This window comes from Mus caroli, chromosome 1 (genome assembly GCF_900094665.2).
Source record: "Mus caroli chromosome 1, CAROLI_EIJ_v1.1, whole genome shotgun sequence".
Lineage (NCBI taxonomy): Eukaryota > Metazoa > Chordata > Mammalia > Rodentia > Muridae > Mus > Mus caroli.
In genome coordinates, this window is record NC_034570.1 from 60,323,222 (window position 1) to 60,341,517 (window position 18,296).

At 40.2% G+C, this 18,296-nt stretch overlaps 1 protein-coding gene across 9 annotated transcripts in view; it reads left to right on the top strand.

The window, feature by feature from the left end:
- Nucleotides 1–4,751: 4,751 nt before the first annotated feature.
- Nucleotides 4,752–18,296, top strand: part of Unc80 (unc-80 homolog, NALCN channel complex subunit) — a 196,319-nt gene continuing 182,774 nt past the window's right edge. For 4 of the 9 annotated variants that reach the window (XM_029478023.1, XM_029478018.1, XM_021162296.2 and 1 more), the window contains exons 1-4: nucleotides 5,171–5,357; nucleotides 6,274–6,322; nucleotides 8,787–8,943; nucleotides 10,040–10,341. In XM_029478023.1, coding sequence (XP_029333883.1) covers nucleotides 5,266–5,357; nucleotides 6,274–6,322; nucleotides 8,787–8,943; nucleotides 10,040–10,341 — 600 coding nt within the window. In that variant the 5' untranslated portion in view covers nucleotides 5,171–5,265. Of the gene's footprint in view, nucleotides 5,358–6,273; nucleotides 6,323–8,786; nucleotides 8,944–10,039; nucleotides 10,342–18,296 lie in introns of all 9 variants that reach the window. The other 5 variants (XM_029478005.1, XM_029478013.1, XM_029478006.1 and 2 more) reach the window with 2 other exon arrangements.

The window sequence follows — 18,296 nt, forward strand, 5'->3', positions numbered from 1 at the left end:
AAGTTTAAAATTCTTATTATAGTTATGTATGGCAGACTACATTACTTATTAGTAGAAAGTCCCCCCACACTATCACTTAGAATAAAAGCCAAGTCACTCCCATATACAGCAATTTACAATGGTTTAGGGAATAGATCTGGCTATGGTTTTAGAGTATTGCATTATTCATGAGATGGTTAGCTAGAGTGATAGCTCCCTAATTAGAACCATGACTTGGGTGTGAAAGCCCTTGCCCTAGGAGTGTAAAGACCTCACACCTGGATTCTAAGACTATAGATGACCTTAGATAGAGCTGACTTTGTCTCAGTTGTTTTATTGCCCAGTTGCTGACAATCTTTGTGTTTACATTCCTCTGTTTTGTGTAAGAGTCATTAAGCATCCGGTAACCTCATTTGTACCTTGCCGATGTGTCACCTAACTTCCCTATTTTATTCTGTATAAAATGTTTGATATTCAATTTGAAAAATTACATTCAGATTCTACAGAATCTCATGTGTTGCTTCTGTTTGTCATTCGTTTGCCAACAACTTGTCCACCTGCAACCAGAGACCCATTCTACGCAGACAGGGACCAAATAGGGTCTGCGGCTGTCTGAGGAGGAAATTATAATGCTATAATATTGATTCCCCAATAAGATGTTATTTTGGTAACTGTTGTTGACAGTGCTTGTTATAGATTTCTGTCATGTTCCTCATAACTCACTCCTCAAGGGCACTCAGGAATGGAAAATGACATTAACTCTTCTTCAACTTCTACTACCGACAGTGCAATCCTCTCTGTCCTTGAGCAGGTTACATGATTGTGACTCACAGCAATTCCTCAAACACCCCAACTAGCAAACACTCCACTACGCTAGACAGTTGGGTCAGAACTTTGAAGTCAGGATGTAAAGATTTTACTTCACCTCATAATGTCACATAACACAGTCTTACATGGCTCAGTTTTCCCTTCTTTGAGTATTGATTTTTGTTTTGTCATACTGCATTGTTTCACTGAACATAAACCTGAATACATAGCATATACTTGAAAACCCTACCCTCACCATCAAACTCATTGTTAGAAAATGACTATCAATCCATTCATTATTAGACTCTTCAGCTAACATAGGTCATCAAGCCTGAATGCTCATCAACTATCTTCTTTCTTTTATTGGAAAGAGCCTCTGCCATTCTTACTTTATAATTTCCAATCACAGGAATTGTTTTCTTTCCAAGAGAAAAAATCCAAATGTACACCAGATATTATATCCTTCAGAATTTGTTTATTAACTATCCTTGTCTCAGATTTTCCCTTTCCTTAACAGTACCCTATCTAATAACTTTCATGCCCATAATCATGTTAAAATACTCTCAGTACAGCAACTTTAAAAGACAATTTGCCTTCTTCCTTTCTCTTTCCTTGTTCTTTTGTGACAGTCTTGTCAGTGTATCATTTTGCTGTATTAGGCTATAAACTCATATAGAACAAAAACTGGTCTTAAGCTTGTGACAATCCTTCTGCCTCTACCCCCTGAGTGATGCAATGCTGGGCATATATGCCTCCGTGACCTGCAAAGTTCCCTACAGAATTAGTTTTTTTATATATTCCAGAAATTAGACATAGAAGTATTTGTCACAACTTAATTCACAATTGTCAAAAGTGAAAGCAGCTGAAATGCCCTTCAGAAGGAGGCACCAGGTCCCTGTGCTCACAGAGCAGCACTAGGGAAACTGAGAATGTTAAACACATGGGGTTGTAGCTTTATAAAGGGAGAGATGTATATCCTATAGTCTATCTAGAAGTCTGAGAATGGGTGTGATTAATAGTCTAATAACTTAAAAACTATAGGTGGCCAGGCCACACCTCCTTCCCAAGACCATCATCCTGATCTTGTTTGTCTCAGTCAATCTATAGAACTGTCCTTCCCCAAACCCTTAAAATGATGTGTTTATGTTGATCATGTTTCCTCCATTAATCTGTAGAACATTTCAAGAGTTTCAGTGCAGTCATCTTCTAAGCTTTTTTTTTATGCACATGGGATTGAGTTAAATATCATCAGAAAGCTTTTTCCCAAATTGTGCTGTGCTTAAATATGCCTAGAATAAACTACTCAAGGTTAAACTCTCAAAAGTTTGAACTAACTCCAGCTACAGAGTTGTGTTGATCTGAACTACCTACTTCTCTATCCTGGATAGAGAGTTTTGTGGTTGTATAGACCCCATATCCTTCATTGTCACAACAGGATCTTGTTTGGTAAGACAAGAAAATGAGCTATAAAGAGACTAAGAATGGAGAAAATTTCAACTGACACAGATACACACACACACATACAGACATGCACACACACACACACACAAATGTGAAACAGTCTGTCTGGAATACCCACATATTGTGTGATATTCTGGAGGCAGCAAAACTCTTTAGACAGTAAAAACATCTATGGTTTCTAGGGGTGAGAGGAAGGAAGGAAAGATAGATAAATGGATAGGCTGAGCATGGGAGAATCTTAGCCAAAGAAATTGAATTATGTGTGACATTATTGGACAAAACATATAACCATAATATACAAACAATCAGCACTTTTATAATCTATGGATTTGATTAATAATAATGTACTGACATTAGTTAATAAATAATAAAGATCACACCACAATAATGTAATATTTTAATAATGGAAAAAAGCTGTGAATGGAGGGCAAAGGAGAATATGGGAACTTGGCAGTGTCTGTTCATTTTTTTATTAGCTTGAAACTTATTTTAAACACAAAGCCTATTAATATTGTTAAATACAGAAGGTTTGTATAAACCATTTCATAGCATCATACAAAGTAGAGTTTCATTGAGTTTCTAGGAGAAAATATGTGTGAACAGAAAAGAATGGGAGTCTTTGGGGCTTCTTTTGAATTCTGCTAATGGACATTATTTTAGCCTAAAAGTCTCCTTTTGACAGCATCCTTTCTGATCATATACTAAAGCTGATATCTCCTATATTTCCAAATCAAGTTCATCTTTTATCTCCTGTATATTAACCTGAATCTCATCTACTATCAAGTTTCAGTGACATTCTATATAATACTAACCACGAAATTGGTCTTCCTACTGTGTTGTCTGAAGTCCACATGTACCTGTGTAGCTGTCTCCTTGTGATGATCATTGGAATTTACAATGAAGAACCAAGAATAACTCATTAACATCCCCACAGTCACCACCACATGCACAGGCACATGCCCTTCCTTGCATATTCTTTTTTCTTTTTAAAAGAAATCACTATCTATTTAATTGTCAAAACTTGAAGATTTGGTTGGTATTTTCTGATGGCAGAATAGTCAATAGACTATTAACATCTTGTCATCATTAGAGACCTTGGCACAGCTTTTCCTTTCCATAGGGTATATATCTAGCACACAGTGGGTTAGAGCCCAAACCACCTAGTTCAAACCTTAAGTGCTTTGCCGCTGCTGGTCCCCCACCCCCACCCCACTTGTCTATCACGTCCTATTATGTCTACCTTGTCATTTTGTGTCAAGACATTGACTTGGGCTCTCAAAGCACACTTTTCTAGTTCCCCTCTTTACCCTTTTCACATCAACCACACAAAAAAGGAAAGGACAATTTCATTTCACTGGCAGGAAGGTTCCTTTACAACAACCGATACCTGCCTGTATCTTCTTCCTTGTCTGCTCACAACTGAACTTATGCTCATGTTTGGTATAAACTCTTCTCTGCATATGGCTGTCTTCCCTTAAACACTGGGAGCCTTTTGTGAACATGAATCAACATAAATACAGTTCCTGGTATAAATACACTTAATAAATATCCATCAAATACATTTTGTCTGGTTTCTATCTTAGTATGCTTTAAGATCTATATTTTTGTTGGGTGTGCATCTCTCCAATCCTGGCACTAGGAAAAATGAGATGGGGGTGGGAGGGGAGGTAGGTGAGTGTTTGAGGGAAGCTTGGGCTCCCTAGCAAGGCACTATCTAAAGTAATATACTTATTTTTTAGATCCTTATTTACCTTCAAGAAGGTAAATAAAAAGTTTATTTCTGGGTCCTTAAGATCACTATGTATCATTGAGTTTTCTCCAATTGGCTTATGCAAGTTGTTAACAGAGGATGTCATGTCCTATCTCTTAAGATAAAGGCCAAAGATCTGACTTGTCACTTCAAGTTGTACACTGATCTCTGTTCAAATAACACGTTTGCTATGTTTTGTTGTTGTATGCTGTTTGATTTCTTTTGTTTTGAATGTTTGCAAATAGATAAATCTACAGCATTGGTTTTGAAGTCGGGCTGCGTCATCCAACCTCACCTCACCCCCACTTGCCTCAATGTTAGATGATACTTGTTAAAGGAATACAGCTATAAATTATGTGGACGTTTGATACACGGAAGGAAAATGGCAGCAGTGAGAACAAGATCACCAAAGTGCATTTATCGACCTATAAAAATAATGCTTCGTGTGATTCAAACGTTGCCTCGCAGTTTGCAACTAGTGAAAACCCACAGCTGGGTAGTTTGTCCCACCCTGCTTTAGTAAATCAAGCCTGGGAGACTTCTTCGCAGTTATCAGTAAAAACAAATTCTCACATAGGAAAACTTCTCAGTTTCCTCCCACTTGCCAAGCCAGCCTCCTGCCCTGATTTCATTTTCTAGCGATTCCCCCCTGCCTTCTTGCTAAACCCGAGATGGACTGCTGACCTCTTTGCAAGAGGTGCGAATGATGCCAGAGCTCTGCGGCTCTCCAAAGCTCCTCCTCCCCAGAGGTCGACAGTCCTTCCTTCGGACGCAGAGGTTGGGAAGCAGGACAGGGGACACTGCTGGGGTGCACTCCGAGAGGAGCAAGCAGAACCCTGGGTGCCGAAGAGGCCGCGTGGGGGACCGGCGTGCCCGTGCCATGCGGAGCGTGGACTCCCGCGGCCACCCCGCAGCTGCAGCCCCGGCCCCCGGCTCTGCTCCGCGGCTGGGCTGCCCGGCGCGGGCCGCTGTCCACAGTGGGAGGTGCTGAAAGCAGGGCGCGGGGGCGGCGGGCCGGCCGTCTGCTCCGAGCGCCCCCCTCCGCGCCGCGCCGCTCCTCCGGCCCTCCCCTCCTCCATCAGCCATGTTCCGCGCGCGGGGAGGGCTGGGGGAAGGGGCGAGAGCCGGGGGCCGGCGGCGAGGAGAGCCGCCTCTGCCTCGGGGAAGGAGGGGATGAGAGCTGGGGGGAGCAGCGCGACGAGGAGGCGGCGGCGGCCGGCGAGGAACCCGCGCTGGGTTCTGCGGTAGGACTCCCGGGAGCCACCATCATGGTGAAGAGGAAGAGCTCCGAGGGCCAGGAGCAGGACGGCGGCCGCGGCATCCCTCTGCCCATCCAGACCTTCCTGTGGCGGCAAACCAGGTGAGGGGCGCGGGGCAAGAGGTGGCGCTCGGGGGGTCGCCGGGTCGTCGCCACCGCAACCAACCCCGCCACTGAGGCCGCGCCGCAGCCTGCAGCTAGCAACGTCTCTAGGGTGGAAAGACAGCCCTCTGCACCCACTTAAAAGCACGCATGAAAAAATATAGATAGATCTCACTGAAGTTTTTGACAATAAGCAGATTGTCAGTTTTCTAATAAATATATACATTATTGAGGAGGTAGGGATGGGAGGGCAGAGAGCCTGGGCAGAGGGGGCGGGGTAATTGGGACTGGTTCCGCTTGCGCCTCCAATTCCCCCTCCATCTCCTGCTGTAATCCTTGCCTAGTGACCTGTTGTTTTCTAGCGTGTTTGGCATGTCTGCTGTGCCCACTTGTTAACCATGTTTGCTTGGATTCAGCCAGCCTCATCTTCATGGTTAAAGCCCCTGGGCAAAATGAATTTTGATAGATTTCTTTCACCTGGCCAGGCCTGACACCCCGGCCAATAAACAGTAAAGGGCTTTCTCGTTATTTTAGAAATTGAGTACATATAAAAATAAGACGCTGGGAATTATGACCCACATCCAAGCTCATTTTTCAGTTTGAAAGATAACTGCATGCACGGGGAATGCACCAATTCTGACCATGGGCAATTTAGAATTTTAATAGTTAAGAAAAAAGTCTTCAAAATAAGAGCGGCATGGGAAATTATGAAGAGCAAAGTCTTTTTCGTGTGTGTAATTAATGTGTAATAGCAAATGTTGTCAGCTATCCAATACCTGCTCATCAACAAGCGATACAGAAGCATGAGGTCTGAGTTTCATACCGCCATGCCCTGGTCATTGAAAAATATGTCATAGAGATGCCTTAAAAATAGTTTTGCTCATGTTTATAACAAAAACCTTTACTAATTTTTCAGTGCATTTTTGAGGCCTAAACTGGGGAAGCAATATGAAGCCTCTTGTGTGGTATGTGATTCTCACCATTTAATGATTATTTCCATATTCTCTCTGTGTGATAATTTACCCCGAGGAAAGACTGAATCCTATTAACGCCACAAGTTACTTCAACTGACAAATATCAGTGAGCATTTACCATGCAGCAGACATAGTTACATCCTGTTGGGGTAGGGCAAAGACATAAACAAAGCCCAGAGTTTACACACTAGCCAGAGGCAGAAAGAACACAGAAGACTACATACATAAAATACTTAATAAGATAGACGGTGAGACACACTGTGGAGAAAAGTAACAAAGTATATCAGAAGAGCTGTGGTGAGGGGGTTATTTTATAGACAGTGATTAGATAAGGCTTAATTGCTAATGTGATGCATGGGCAAAGACACAAGGTGTACAGGAAGACATCCCATATTGAGAGGAGAGCCAAGGAAACCACAAAGGACCTTAGCATCAAATGTGAATAAGTGTGAATCAAGTGTGAATACGCCAGTGTAATGGGAGTTATTGATGGAGCAGTAGAAGAGAAGGTGGAGAGAGAAGAACTAGGCTCAGGAGGGCCTTTTAGGGAAGATTAAAAATCAAATAGTTATTCAACAAAACAGGGACAATTATGTGCTGGTAATTCATGCAGTGAATGACTGTGGAGTACTTAAATAACTTAATAAGCAATTCTGTACTCTTATGTCTTGCATACATTCTGCGGGTCTGAAAGTGAATGATCTAAATCTTCATGAAAACAATGCTATCGGTATTAATACAGAATGAAGTGAACTCGTCCTGAGGTTGGAAAGAAATCCCATAGCCCTATAAGATCTATTTTGCAAACTGAGAAAATAAGACATGAAATCATGACGCAAGAGTGAAATGGATTTTAACAGACCCACAGATGGCTTTGGATCCTATTTAGTATAGTGGGAAAGTGTAAAGCTGTCCATTTCTAAGCTGCCAAACGTATGTGTAAGAAGCTGTGCGGATGATCCTCTAGTATGGACTTCTGAAGTATAAGATCCACAAACCATGGTACAAATCAACTGGAGAGTTAAGCACATGTGCACACAGGCACAGGCACATGGAGGCATTGGCTTTATTGAGCTGTCCCAAGGATGCTCTCAAACATGTCTTTCTTGTCATTATTGTCAGTGGAATTTCTTGTGTCAGAGTTATTACAATAACTTAACACCTCGAGCCCGTCCTTAAAGCATGCTGATACTTACTCAGCTTAAAATAGCCAAGACTTTTCTCTGTTCTTGGTAAAGAGATAGCTGATGTTTTTAAAGTGCTCACAAAATGCCAAGTAGTTATGTTTCACACATGGATAAGTAGATAAATAGGGGATGGGGAAAATCGATATCGATAAAGGGCAGAACTCTGGAGTTTCTTAAGCTATTAAAGGTTACATTAGCAACACGTAAGAAGAAATTGCATTAACTACCCAGTTCCCTGAGATGATGAGATTGAGCAATTCATCCTCTTTGACATATCTGTGTACCTATCATTTATAAAAGTTAGGGTTTTGTTGTTGTTGTTTTTGTTGTTGCTTTTTCTTTTTAAGTAAGAAAAGAAATAGTTCTCTTAGATAATACCTGTAACAATTCAAGTTTGCCAAATAGCTTAATAGTTACAAGTATACCTTAGAATATGCAGGGTTTATGTTAGAGCCCTCTACAAGACAATTGCACACGTGTCACAGGTAGTGACTGTGTTCCTATAGCTGGTCAGTACTGAAAACAAAACAAAGCAAAACGTGTATAGGTCAAACTTGTTTCTTGGAGTTTTCTTTACTCTTGACAAGGACAGAGAGTTTTTTTGAAACCCAAGGCAAAGGTGGCTCATTTGGGGCTGTTTCCCTCCTCTCTCTTCCTGGTTTAGTTAAGAACTTCCTTTAATGTATCATTGCTTTGAAGATAAAATGAGTCTGTGGCCCCAAATCAGATTTCCTGAACTAGTCTCCTATCACAGTTTACACCTGTTGAGTACACTGACATAAATTCCTTTTCTCAAGATACTTTCATGAAACACATTTTGATTTGGTCTAGAGCTGTGGGAGCTGCTTTGAATACTGAAGCAACATTTCAATAGCATAAATAATATGATATAAATATAATACTATATTATAAATATTATAATTTTATATATGTATGTTTATGTATATATAATGTAGCATATGAAATAAATATTATATTGTAAATAAATATAAAATATAATATATCTTGATAACAAATGGGTTGCTATGTGAAGAAGTATATTTTAACAGATATAAAAATAGAGATCATTTTAAGCCTACAAATTGACAACTGACAATGATTTATGGTTGACTCACTGCAGGTCAGTGTATGTCTGGCAATAGTAGGAGTGCTCCTTAAAAACTGAGTTCTATAATTATCTTTTGGTGTATGCAGTGTTTTAGCATTGCTTTTTTAAATAGTCTCCAATTCTTTATTTTGTATGCTTTTTTAAAAACTGAAATCTGCAGTCCTTTGAACGAGTGTTGGTGGAAAACAAGCTGCATGGCCTGTCCCCGGCCCTCTCTGAAGCCATCCAGAGCATTTCCAGATGGGAGCTAGTGCAGGCTGCCCTCCCTCATGTTCTCCACTGCACTGCAACTCTGCTATCAAACAGGAACAAACTAGGTGGGCAGTCTACATTGTTGAATTATGTTGTCCTTTATGTGCAATGTGTACAAGAACACATGCTTCATAGCTACTACCATCTGGGCACTGTGCATGCATTATCTCATAGAATCATAGAATTTCCTTCTTATCAATAGTATATCATTGCCATTTACAAAAGGTAATAGGCTTCTTTGTTTTTAACTTTGTATATGTGATTGTACTCTCCACATAGACGTTAAAATAACACCAGGAACATCAGGTTGGCTAAATATTCTGACCTAGTCTGTGATTTACTATTTATTTCCATTTTTTAATGCAACTGTGTTCATGACTTGACATATACTTCTAAGGCAGTGGTTTTCAACCTTCCTAAGGCTATCACCCCTTAAAACAGTTCCTCTTGTTGTAGTGACTCCAACCATTAAAATTATTGTTGTTGTTGTTACTTTGTAATTGTAATTTTGCTGCTATTATGAGTTACAATGTAAATATTTTTGGAGATAAGAGATTTGTCAAGTGGGTTGCAGCCCAGAAGTTGAAAACCACTGTCATAAGGCATTTCCTTGATTTCACTGCTCTTTTGGGGTCTCTCTCTCTCTCTCTGTGTGTGTGTGTGTGTGTGTGTGTGTGTGTGTGTGTGTCACACACAGAGAAAGAGAGAGAGAGAGAGAGAGAGAGAGTAAATGATTACTTCCAAATTGCTTTTCTCATCTAGTGATATGTGCTAGCCATCTCTCCTACATTAGAGGACTCACTTTTCATCTCATTCTCTCTGTATGTTTGTGTGTCTACTTTGATGTTACAAGGACCTTTCCAGGTCAGGTCTAAAATAGAATAGTTTTTATCTTTGTCTTCTATGCTTTTCACCATGATAAGACAGGCCATTTGGGAAAAACGTTTGTGAATCTGATGAAATATGGCAGCATGCTGTTCTGCAGAGATCTTAGCCAGGAAGAAAGAGCCCCAAATGGCAATAAGCCTTATAAATACCAGTTGCTTAAAGCTTGGAAGAATGCTAGAGAGAATAGATGAAACATTCTTCCAGACCAGAGTCATATCCACTATTCTGGGCACATAATTTACCTTTACCTGTCTGTGTGGTTGTCCCATGCAGGCCATCAAGATAAGTTGGGTGTTGCTGAGACAAAACTCCTTCATACCCTGCACTGGATGCTTCTTGAGGCCCCACAGGACTGCAACAATGATCAGTTTGGGGGTACAGACCGAGGCTCCAGCTGGGGTGGCAGCAGCAGCGCTTTCATCCACCAGATTGAAAACCAGGGTTCTCCGGGGCAGCCTTGCCGAAGCAGCTCCCATGATGAGGAAGAGAACAACCGAAGGAAGACCTTCCAGAACTCCATGGCTACCGTGGAGCTCTTTGTGTTTCTGTTTGCTCCTTTGGTGCATAGGATAAAGGTAAGGAGGAAGCTAAAGTTACCCATGGGATGCGATAGAAATGACTGAGAGTGAGCATCAAGGATAATTCCATATTTGTATGCCTATGTCTTTGAATGATCTTGCAGCAGCATGGTAACTTTTACTTCTACGTTAACCACTGAATATTGCTTAAGAGAAGCAAGCCTTCACATACACTTTATCTACTCAAAAATCTTCAGTGTGTTTACATATACTAGAAGATAGAGCTTCCCAAGTTAAACATGTTAATTTACATTCACCATGATGTATGGCTTAAATTCTTTTCTTGGTTTATCAGCTTTGTCTCTCCTGGCCACCTCAGGGTGAAGCTCTGGGAGTGACGGGAGTGACAGGAGCCATTCCATGACAATGCTCTTGCTATTTGTTCTGCATGCCTTTCCCTCCTTTCTTCCTCTCATGGCCCTTTAAATTCAACTTCAGTGTCACCATTTCTGAGAAGCTTTTTCTTGGACCTTCTCCATGTAGATACAGTCACCAGCTTCTCTCTATTCCCATAGACTTTTGCAACTACCTGCATTATAATACAGTTTCTGGAGCAGAAGCTTCAATTCTTACGTGCTAACACCTTTGACAGTGATATAAAGTAATTGAAATTTTATTTTCAAATATTTTAAATGCATACAATAGAAAACAAGGATTGTATATTATTGCAAGAATGTTAACTTTCTAGATGTATGAGCCTGGTTATAGCAAGTTTTTCCTCATATTTCATTTGCATAAAATCATAGGTACCTCCAACACTGTTAAATATATGCAAAAGCATACATATTGAATTCCATTATATGCTTAGCTGTTCTTCACCATTATAACCCTAATGAATAGCTATGCTAGTAAGCAATGAATATACAAAGATGGATGGGATCATTGACAATTTCTGTGACGCACTGAATGACTATCAACTTCAATTTTCTTTAAAAACCAAAAGTTTATTGTTAAACTCACTACTATTTTTTTATGCTGACCAATCAAATTGTTTTAAAAGCTTTAGCTTTCTAATACTAAAAGTCGTTTATAAGAGTCACTGAAGGGAAAGCATGCCTTTTTTTTTAACCTTTGCAAATCATTTTCTTTTTTTTTATTTATTAGGTATTTTCGTCATTTACATTTCCAATGCTATCCCAAAAGACCCCCATAGCCNCCCCCCCCCCACTCCCCTACCCACCCACTCCCACTTCTTGACCCTGGCATTCTCCTGTACTGAGGCATATAAAGTTTGCAAGACCAATGGGCCTCTCTTTCCACTGATGGTGGACTAGGCCATCTTCTGATACATATGCAGCTAGAGACACGAGCTCTGGGGGGGTACTGGTTAGTTCATATTGTTGTTCCACCTATAGGATTGCAGACCCCTTTATCACCTTGGGTACTTTTTCTAGCTCCTCCATTGGGGGCCCTGTGNTCCATCCAATAGCTGACTGTGAGCATCCACTTCTGTGTTTGCTAGGCCCTGGCATAGCCTCACAAGAGACAGCTATATCAGGGTCCTTTCAGCAAAATCTTGCTAGTGTATGCAATGGTGTCAGCATTTGGAGGCTGATTATGGGATGGATCCCTGGGTACGGCAGTCTCTAGATGGTCCATCCTTTTGTCTCAGCTCCAAACTTTGTCTCTGTAACTCCTTCCATGGGTGTTTTTGCTTTATATAACCTGTCAGTCCTGACCTCTGCTCACCTCTTCAGCCTCATTTCCCTCTGTTCACTAACCTTCAGGATTTCTGAAGGCTATGAGATGGCTGTGGGGTGTTTGTTTGTTTGTTTGTTTGTTGTTTTGGATCATCTTCTGGTAACATCTTGGGTGTTACCAGATCCTGGTACATCCTCAGATGCCATAAACTCATTCTTACATTCAGTTCTCTGAACTATTTTCCTTTTTTCCTTGTACACGGGGAATTGTTATACTTGCTTTAAGACATCTTTAATGGCTACTCCTGTCACTTGAACAGAGATTCCCAGTGAAGGACTGCTGGGCTGCTGTTTTTCTAGGATACAACTAGATTTCTAGTGTCCACATGAGTGCATGGTTCTCAATACGTGTTGTTTCTTTGTTGGTTTGTTTGTTTTTTAACTATCTCACTGAGAACACCCTTAATGTTACCAGAAACTGATCCAAAACAAAAAACAAACAAACAAAAACTCCACAGCCATTGTGTGTGGATACATGGTCCTTAAGGATGAAGAGGACAAGGGAAATAGACCCTTAAAAAAAATCCCATAGAGATGTCCAAGTGTCAATAAATAACATATGAATTGGAGAAAAAGGTGCATCCACAATGGCTGTAGTGTTATTTGGAAGACATGCCTGAGAGTTCAAGTCTTGAAAACAAATGACATTACATTATGAATTCAGTGCCTAGCAATGCCTGCCATATGACACTCAGTAATCCCCCTTTAAGTCTATGTTTTATCAAGTATAAGTTGTACATAAAAACAAATCTGAGAGCATTCTGAGGATAAACAACATACAGTATTCTATCTAAAACATAGAAAGCCATTAACAAGGCTTTGTTGTTTGACTGTGAGTATTTTATTGTAACTAGTATTTTGTATTAATGGAAGAGAGTACTAAGTGCTTTTTTTTATTTTTAATATTTTTATTAGTATTTTCCTCAATTACATTTCCAATGCTATCCCAAAAGTCCCCCATACCCCCCCCCACTTCCCTACCCACCCATTCCCATTCTTTTGGCCCTGGCATTCCCCTGCATTGGGGCATATAAAGTTTGCAAGTCCAATGGGCCTCTCTTTCCAGTGATGGCCGACTAGGCCATCTTTCGATACATATGCAGCTAGAGACAAGAGCTCCAGGGTACTGGCTAGTTCATCATGTTATTAAGTGCTTTTTAAGTAGATACTGACAGAATAGGAAGCCCCCCTGGAAACGTTCCAAATTTTTGCAAGAGCCAAAGAATGGGGCACTTACTAAGGGATCAGTATATAAGGACAGTATGTAGTAACAGAACCATTGTAAGTAACTATTAGCTATATTGCTAGAATAATTGATGTATATCATTTTTATTGTTGTTTTCTAGAGAATATAAAACTACAATTATTAAGTCAATAAATATGCCTACAAGGCTTTCTGTGTTTGAGAGTGATTTTTTTTCTAAGTCACTGGAAAAAATAGATTAGTATTTCTTGGTGTTGACATTGTTGGCATTGGGGCACAATAATCCTGTTTCTTGATACTACCCCATAAATTGCAGAATGCTTAATACTGACCTGCTAAGTGTCAGTTATTCTCTACCTCCCTGAATTGTGACAATAACTCCAGAGGTCACCAAATGTCCCCAGTTCTATGGGTGGTAGGAAATTCATCTTGACTGAGACGAACACCCTAGATCTCTCATTTGCCTACTAGCTATAGGGTTGTGTTGAGGTCTATTTTCTCCCATATCCTTCCTGACCATTCTGGCAGTTGGCAGAACTATTTAGCCATTTATTATTCAAACTCCAGCCCAGAACAAGATAAAAGGCTATCTCTTCACTCCATCTCCATGAGCTGTAAACGTGTGGGTGTTATTGTTTGGTTGTTTGGTTATTTGGTTGTTTGGTTGGTTGGCTCTCAGGTTTTGGTTTTTGTGTTGGGCTTTGTTTTGCTTTTCCCATGGCCTTCCTGATGGAGGTCCTGCTGCCTGGAATGCTTGTAGTCTACCCCTCTGCCTAGAAAACAGTCCATCATCTAGCATCAGAATCAATCTTTACTCTTCTCTATTTCAGTAATACTGTCGGGGCAGATATAGTGTTGTAATTAGCTCGTTTACTGTCATCTCTTTCTAAGTCATTCTTTTACTAGTTTGTGAATGGTTTGAAGGTATAAATGATAGGTGCACCTATGAAAACTAACATAGCATATGTGCTTAGAAGATAGTATATATTGAATGAATTCACAAATTACCATTACTCATTTTTTTTAGATACAGTCACTATCTACTTTTCTATTCCTTTAATTTATGATTTGCCCAAATATTTCACCTAAAATCATTAATCTAAAAATTCTGGCAAACATATCTGAATTTTATACTAAATTTAGTAAGTGAAAACAAAATTCATTTTTTAAACTATAAAGTCTTTTATTAACCCTTATTTTTGAAGGAATATTTCTTGGGTGCTTACTATATATAAGGCACTATTTAAAGTCTTGGAGAAATGGTGGAAGATAAATCCAATTACAAGGCTTCAAATGCATTTGAACAAAACCCATGTGTAAAGTACAATTTTAATTTAATTTAATTTAATTTAATTTGGTTTTTCGAGGCAGGGTTTCTCTGTATAGCCCTGGCTGTCCTGGAACTTACTTTGTAGACCAGGCTGGCCTCGAACTCAGAAATCCACCTGCCTCTGCCTCCCAAGTGCTGGGATTAAAAGCATGTGCCACCACCACCCAGCAGTATAATTTTTTTTAAAAAATGCTACTTGCTGACTTAATACAAGTGCTTAATAATATCACAGGAATGAGATCTCAGTGGAATAGACAAAAAAAAAAAAACACTCAAAATTTGGAGAGTCAGATTCTGTCCATGTTTAATCATCTGTTTTCCACTCGCAGGAACCCCTAAATTTTCCTTCTCCTCCACTATTTAAATGATATTTTAAAAGTTTTCTCCAGAAACCAAGTTTCTGGTTGTGTGTGTGCATTCATAGCACACATGAAACACCTGGGAGAGGGAGACTAAGGTGGCAGGGTCTTTGCATTCCAACAATTTAAGATATTTTGAAAGTAGCCCACTAACATAAGAGGAAGATACAAGTATGGCAGGTATTAAAAAATGAAGAGTGATTTGGAATAGAAATACATCCACTTAACCCATGGAAACACATGGGTGTTCAGGAGGAAGTCCTCAGAGGAAGGTCTAGCTTATCTTCAGAAATTATCAATTTATTTAGTTGAGTATGTAACAAATACAACAACATGGTGGCAGTACCTGTCTGCTGAAGGCTGGGTGTCACACACAGATGTTGGATGTTAAAGATTAGGATTTTAGCAAAAGACTTGAGTATTTCCTGGTGCCATTTCCACTAGAATCTTTAAGTTGCGTTCTCCTCCCACCTCATCCTCTTCCCTTCCTCATTCCTACTAGTGTTATAATTTGGGCGTTTTGAGACTCATGCTGTAAGTAAAAGAAACTGGCTTTGATTGCCTAGGTAACCATGCATGACCTTGAAATTCTCATTTTCTTGCCTTTACTTCTTAGCCGGCTAGGCCTGACTGCAGTTGTGGGCCATTATTGTGGCTCCCACTAGGATTTTGTTCATGTTCAGATTATGTATAAGAAATATGAAAAAGGATGCTATTTGGAACTTAGGCATCATTAAAACTGGGTCAACCCAGGTTTGACTCATTGTATTTCTGAAGATACATCTGGAAGACTTTATTTAATGCTGATTCTCTTTGTGCTAGATGCTGTGTCTACCATCCATTTCAAGGGACAGCAGCGATCAGACCTTTCTAGTTTCTCTCAGTCTCTTTTTTGGTGGTGTTGTTTTTGTTTGTTTGTTTTGTTTTGTTTTCGAGACAGGGTTTCTCTGTATAGCCCTGACTGTCCTGGAACTCACTTTGGAGACCAGGCTGGCCTCGAACTCATAATTCTGCCTGCCTCTGCCTCCTGAGTGCTGGGATTAAAGGTGTGCACCACCACGCCTGGCCTTCTAGTTGCTCTCTTAAGTATCTGTTATGTAATGCCAAGTGGTAGCTCAACCACAGCAGCCCTGCTTTCAAAATCTCACCACCTCCATTTCATTCAGCTCATCTTTATAAATGGCAGAACCCAAAGTCCCAGTTGCCCTCATTTCTCATATTCTATTACCAATCACTTAGTAAGTTCTGTTACTGTGTCTCCAAAATGCACTCAGAATTATAATTTTTCTCTCTGCTAACATTCCAATCTAATCATGTCTCATATAAGTGATAGCAATGGCCCTATAAATTGTCTCTTACTTCAGAACTTCCCCTTTCAGATTATTCTTAATGACTTGATTGAACTTACTATGCATATATCCTCTGTGACGTAAACATTCTGGTGCTTCCTCTCTTCTCCAGGTCCTGCTGAAGCCTCTGTCCTATTAGTTGACACTTCTCTCATGCTTGATGGCTTTCTCAGTTGTTTGTTTTTCCATTCTTCTCTCAGTCTCTTTATTCTAGGCATGTAGTTCATTTTTTTTCCTTTTTTCAATTTTTATTAGCTATTTTCGTCATTTACATTTCAAATGCTATCCGAAAGGTCCCCTATAACCTCCCCCAACCCTGCTGCCCTATCCACCCACTCCCACTTCTTGGCCCTGGCATTTCCCTGTACTGGGACATATAAAGTTTGCTAGACCAAGGGGCCTCTCTTCCCAATGATGGCCGACTAGGCCATCTTCTGCTACATATGCAGCTAGAGACATGAGCTCTGGGGTACTGGTGAGTTCCTATTGTTGTTCCACCTATAGGGTTGCAGACCTCTTTATCACCTTGGGTACTTTCTCTAGCTCCTCAATTGGGGCCCTTGTGTTCCCTCCAATAGCTTACTGTGAGCATCCACTTCTGTGTTTGCCAGGCACTGGCATAACCTCACAAGAGACAGATATATCAGGGTCCTTTCAGCAAAATCTTGCTGACGTATGCAATAGTGTCTGTGTTTGGTGGATGATTATGGGATGGATCCCTGGGTAGGGCAGTCTCTGGATGGTCCATCCTTTTGTCTCAGCTCCAAACTTTGTCTCTGTAACTCCTTCCATGGGTGTTTTGTTCCCAATTCTAAGAGGGGGTACAGTGTCCACACTTTGGTCTTTCTTCATCTTGAGTTTCATGTGTTTTTCAAATTGTATCTTGGGTATTCTAAGTTTCTGGGCTAATATCCACTTATCAGTGAGTGCATATCATGTGAGTTCTTTTGTGATTGGGTTACCTCACTCAGGCTGATACCCTCCAGATCCATCCATTTGCCTAGGAATTTCATAAATTCATTGTTTTTAATAGCTGAGTAGTACTCCACTGTTTAAGTTGAGAGACATATGGGTTCTTTCCAGCTTCTGGCTATTATAAATAGGACTGCTATGAACATAGTGGAGCATGTGTCCTTCTTACCAGTTGGAACATCTTCTGGATATATGCCCAGGAGAGGTGTTGGTAGTTCATTATTTTGATTCTTGACACATGAAGTAAACTTAGGAACTTTGCATCAGTGATCAATCTCATACTTCTCCTTGTGATACCTATGTGGAAACTCAATAATGTCATTTAGGTATTTACTCTGAACTCAACTTCTTCTTTTCTCTCTGACAGCCTGTTTTAGAAAGTCAGCAACTTGCCTGCTATATCTGTCTATCTACTTTTCTCCTGTGTACCATGAGCAAGGGCTTCTGTATGCTTTATTCCCTGATACACACAGGAAGCTAAAATAGTACCAGGTTCATAATTCATACTCTAGAAATATTTGAAATTAAATATGGAATGAATTTCAGTAAGTACTTTGTAAGCTGCCATACTTCTACAGGGGACTCAAGATTTTTTTCTCTGTGGATACATGTGTGGTTATGTTGCTAATGAATCTAAGATTCTTCACTATGGATTTTTCCCCTTGAGGAGATATAACACACAAGTCTACTTATCCCAGAAAAAGAACTAGGGATAGATCAAAGTAACAAGTGTACCAAAGTCAAACTTGGTGTGCCAATGAGCTTTTATTAGGGTTACTAGCAGGAGTGTGGGTGAGGGGTTACTTACAGGCACAAGATTGACTCAAAAGCAACTTCATTACTAAAAAATCCATCCCAACATGAGTGATGATTCAGGAAAGCTGCGTGTCTGGTGCTCTCTGTTTAACGTGTGCATGGACAGACAGGTTAGAAGAGAAACTCCTTAGCTGCTCTGGCTTATAGTTTTCTCCCCCTAGCTTCTGTTTATAGCTTCTATCAAGGTAGAGGGGGACCTTTTGAAAATTTTGTAAGTTTCTA